The sequence below is a fragment of the Strongylocentrotus purpuratus genome, unplaced genomic scaffold, assembly GCF_000002235.5.
Source record: "Strongylocentrotus purpuratus isolate Spur 01 unplaced genomic scaffold, Spur_5.0 spur5_contig_810, whole genome shotgun sequence".
In the NCBI taxonomy this organism is placed as follows: Eukaryota; Metazoa; Echinodermata; class Echinoidea; order Camarodonta; family Strongylocentrotidae; genus Strongylocentrotus; species Strongylocentrotus purpuratus.
The window spans coordinates 1104881-1110069 of NW_022145514.1; the positions used below are offsets into that span (position 1 = coordinate 1104881).

The 5189-nt window shown below is 39.9% G+C and overlaps 1 protein-coding gene across 1 annotated transcript; it reads right to left on the reverse strand.

Annotated features, from left to right (window-relative positions):
• Positions 1–1030: 1030 nt before the first annotated feature.
• LOC115917943 (octopamine receptor beta-2R-like) lies at positions 1031–2604 on the reverse strand. Its single transcript, XM_030977660.1, has 2 exons — positions 2544–2604; positions 1031–2147 (listed from the first exon to the last, which is right to left on the reverse strand). The coding sequence occupies exon 2, from the start codon at positions 2120–2122 to the stop codon at positions 1031–1033; it is 1092 nt and encodes a 363-aa protein (XP_030833520.1). The 5' UTR covers positions 2123–2147; positions 2544–2604.
• Positions 2605–5189: the final 2585 nt, after the last annotated feature.

Consider the following 5189-nt stretch of genomic DNA (forward strand, 5'->3'; position numbering starts at 1 on the left):
AAAGGCCTATAGGTGACGATGGCTCGTCCCTTTCTCGTCTCTGTTGGCATCCCCCTTTCCCCCTATTTTGTAGTTCCCTTTGTAGAACTTTACGGACTTTTTAATTACTCATTATTCCTAAGTATCATTTGAGGTGTTCACACTTGTACAAGAATGGCTTTTTAGAAGACCCCTCTGTTTTCAACATGTATTTCTACGTTTATTTTAAATGTTTTTAATTGATGTTTAATGTTTTATTGTAACATGAATAAATTGAAATTGAAATTGAAAAAATTAAGAACTTTCTTATTTTGAATGCGGGTCTTTGCTCAAACTTTCACTGACCTGCTCCTCTCATTTTTCTACTTCTATAAAAATCAAATTATATCAGGGTGGACTTTTCCTTTAAAATGTCATAAGACAGGGCTAATGGAATAGGAAAATACAAAATAAATTGTAAACATTTCTATTGCATCTATCCCTTCTTATCTCTTTATTTACCATGAATCATCAACCCCCGCCCCCCCCCCCCTGGATCCGCCACTGCTTTTAGGTGATTACGAAGCATGGATGATTGATTGCTCGAGGGATTGATTGCTCGAGGGTTGATGCTGTGCAATAAAAGGATGTAGATTTACTCCCCACAGGGTGTGGAATCGATCATATAGGGTATAAAATTCAACCCCACGGGTGTAAATTTGAACCCATTTTTCATGAAAATGGAACCAAAAGGTGTTTATTAAGCACCATTGGTTGCAAATTTCACTCCTTAAAGGGAGTAAAATCATAACCATGGGGTGCAAATTTACACCTTCTTGTGGGATGTTAATTTACTCCCTACATTGGGGAGTAGATTTACTCCCTGAGGGGTGTCACTTATGCGACAAGCATTTACTTCCTATAGGGAGTAAATTTACACCTCTTTTTCTCTGTGTGTACTATGGGCTTCAAATCGTTCCAAAGACATCTTGTGTGTGATTTCTATGAACACCCTGACAGAAAGGTATATATCTTTTCTTATTTTTTCAAGAAGGCACACATTAGACATGCATCAAACTGTAGAGCTTGATTGTGTTGTTCTGTTCACTGAACCTGCGTCGTGAAGAAGGGCTTTGAGCCATTCCGATGGATGAGGAATATTGTGAAACCTGCATGTAAACATGCTTCTGAAGACGACCTTGAAGCAGGGATGACGCGCTGCGTAAATCATAGGGTTCAAACAGTTAGGGAGAAGCACAAGACCGGCTAGATAGGCTGTGTGTAATCCAAGGTGTGGTGAATACAGATTCAGTGCGAAAGGCAAAACACAGATGAAGAAGACTACCACAACAAGAGCCAAATTTTTGGTGATATTGATCTGTTTGACGCTTGGGCCCTTTCGCGATGACTGCTGGTTGGTTCTGCCATTGATTGCCAGGTTGTCATTGGATTCTCTCAGCCTGCTGCGTGTGTTGATGACATGTCCCCGGACAAAACGGTAGATTGCAATGTAGCAGAAGAATATGATGAAGGTACAACCAGTAAAGATGATCGAGGCTATACTTTGAAAGACGATAGCTAAAGGATGTTCCAAATCCCACATACAGGATCTGAAGTTGGGAGCATACACTATCCCACCCGTTGCGGGAATCAGCTGAGGCATCACCAGAACTAGGAACGGAAACAGCCACACAAGTGCTACCATGAAGGCATTTCCACGGTGTGTGTAGATCTTCTGTTGTACTCTCTTACCCTTGGTGATGATAATGTAACGGTTGACTGCAATTGCAGTTAAAGTCAGGATGCTGGTTGGGTTAGACCAGATGAATATCGTTCCCAGCAGATCACACATCCCTTTCCCAAAAGGCCATCCAGACTCAGAGAGCACTGATATGCCTTGGAATGGCAGAGAGACAGATGAGATGAAATCAGATATAGAGAGACTCACCACAAAAACATTTGTGGAGTTCTGGAGGTCCTTGGAGAGAGAGACGGCCAGGAGCACCAATAAGTTACCTATCATACCAAGTATTCCTATGGTGATCCCCAAAGAGGCGATGATTGTAGCATCTGTTTGACTGGTGTAGATCAAGGGTATGGTTGGTTCTGCAGTGGTAGTGACATTCAACGTGCTCCCTTTTATGTCTGTTGTCAAGAAATCCATGATGATTCACATGCAGGCTGGTTTCCTTAAAACAAAAATGTACACCAAAAAATACGTCAAATTACAAATTACAACAAAATTGTTAAGAGTGATTCAAATATTTTGTATATTTTGTATATTGAAAACATTCTAAAACATACATTTATGTTTCTTGAGTCAATCGTTCGAAATATTTTCTCTCTTACCCATTCGTGAGTAAAGATGCTTGCCGCAACACAAATCTATTTTCCTTTTTCCCCAGCTAGAATTAGAAATGTTTTAGAGTCTTTAAAACATTTCAGTATGATGTTGTCTAGTGGACATTCACTGTATACATTTCATCACAGGCTTTAAGTATGTAAGTAGCTTTGGTAGGACACTCTGTATGACTTCTGAATGCCTCAGTATTACTTAATTGGTGGGTAGGAAGAAAATTACTCACAATGCTCGACTGCAATCTGTGTCGTTCTTCCTGTGTATGTCCTACATATCCTACACATCCGATAAAAAAAAAACTGCATCTAGAACAGGAACTGCTTTTTGATTGGTCCTCCCAACTATCGGAAGTGTCCGACCATCATGTAAAATTCGCTCTTGAAATATATTTGTATAGCTGTTAGGTATGAATAGTGTCAAGTATTTTGCTAAAATGGCATTACATCTGATTGAATTGACCTTGATATTCATACCCGCAGGAAAACACATCCTGTTCATATCCTGTTATGTCACTATTATAACCTCAGTTTCCTGTCTTTCCTATCCTATGTATTTCACTTTGTAAGCAACGTGGACAGTATGGCATGCATTGTAATTCTATATAGTACAATTCTGTAGATCGGTTTTCTTTCGATACGAGCACATGAAATCACAAGTGATGTTGGCTTGTTTTATTAGTTTTCATTCCATGTTTTCGTATTAGAATAGTGTCTTTAGTGGATCTTTTGAGATCTTTGAAGCATTTTACATTTTGGTCACAATGCGTTCAATAACCACTGGTGTATACGAATATGGGGGGGGGGGGGGTATCACATTTGAGTTTTAACACATCTATTCAAGGCGAGCCGAATATCTCGCAAAAATAGCAGATATCTATTTATTATGAAGTTGACAAGACTCGAGATCGCGCCTGAGCGTCATATTCTGACGCTAAAATTATTTCGATCCCGTCCCCAATTCTACTGAGAGTTGTTTACCAAATCATACACGCAACACAACTCACAAGCGAGATGAAGGCTATACAGGCTCTCAGTTGATTATTATTTCGTGCTGCCAGTCTTGGCTGTAAAATGTAATTTTAGTGTGTCATGCCAATCGGGTTACTCTTAATATTGAGCGTCGTTCAGATATGACACAACGAAATCGCAGCGTTTTTTGTCTGTCTTCTTTTCTTCTTCTGAATATATACATAACAACGAAAAAATGTAATGCACTTCAAATTGCTCAGTGAATACACGAAAGTCCTATATGGCCCGCAGTTGCCATTCATTTACATGGCGGCTTTCATTTTTGCGGTGCTTCACCGCGCCATATCTGAACAAGTGTTAGGCTAGTACACAGATGAGACAATAAAGATGATTCAATTCAACTCAATTAAGTTTATTTCACTTCTATTTAAAAACCTAAAATAACAATGACATTTCACAATATTATACATCGTCTTAGTCTGAATAAATTAATTTCGTCCTGTCTCCGATAAGAGGTGTCGCTACAACTTTTACATCTTCCACCTTTTTTCTCTCCACGAAGTTGAATTTATTGACTTTTGCACATACGATCATTTTTAATTCAACACTTCCAACAAACCAACCATATTAACCTTGACATTAATGTTTGCGTGAAATTCCTAAAATGTCAATTTAAAAGTTTCAGTAGTTTTAAACACAGAGCAAACTGAAAATGCTAATTAATAACAAAAAAATACACTTTGGCTCAAGAAAATGATGAATTGTTCGATTACCAAGTCAACGTAAATAACAAAAAATATATTTCTAAGTTATGAAATAGAACAAAACCTAGTCATCTGAATCTGGTATTGAAGCACTTCTTCAAAAGTCATCGTCTCAAACTCTCTTCAACCACTCTGAAAATTCCCTACCTTTCCCCTATTTCCTTTTGTTAAATTGTTGATAACAAAGAAAAAGTGCGACTAATGATTAAATGACAATGTATCCCTACTTATTAGGTTTATGAAATGCACACATTGCTGAATTCACAGCATACTTGATACCAAGCGCGTAGCCAGGATTTCATTTTAGGGGGGGGGGGGCAGTAGTGTGCACGCAAAGCGTGAGAATAACTTAAAGAGCGCGCTCCCTAGGGAGGTTGGTGCAAGGAGGGGGGAGCTTTGAAAGAAGACGATTCGTTGTACCTTTCTCGACTCATAATCCTTGTCTGAATTCAGTCCACCCCTCCTGCGCATAGCGCGGAAGCTTTGACGTATTATTAGACAAAAAAGACGATTCGTTGTACCTTTCTCGACCCTTAATCCTTATCTGTATTCAGTCCCCTCACGCGCGAAGCGCGGAAGTTTTGACCTTTCATTATTTATTAGAGAAAGAAGACGATCCGATGTACCGTTCTCGACTCTTAATCCTTATCTGAATTCAGTTTCCTCCCCTCCCGCGCAAAGCGCGGAAACTTTGAAGTTTCATTAAATTATTAGAGAAAGAAGGCGACTCAAAGTACCGTTCTCGACTCCCGCCACCCCCCCCCCCTCAGTGTTATTTAGGGTACGCATATACTTGTTCCCTCTTTTTGATACCACCCCCTATCTGAGGACTGCCACCATTTCCGAACCCCCCTTTCGCTGGCTTTTTGCGGGCTTTTCCTGCCTTGGAGACCCCCCCCCCCTAAATTCGGATAAATGCTCAATGTACCCCCCTAAATTCGGAATAATTTCTCAGGAGTCCAAAGAGATGAGAGAAAAAAGAAAAAACACCCCCTTTTTAAAGAAATCTCCAGGTGAAAAATCAAATACACCCCCCCTTTTTACAATTTTCGGGCCGGCCGCTTTGTCGCACGAAAAGTACCCCTTTACCGGATATTTTGGCAACACGCATGCAGTCATTCCCACCCCGGAGTGGGGGGG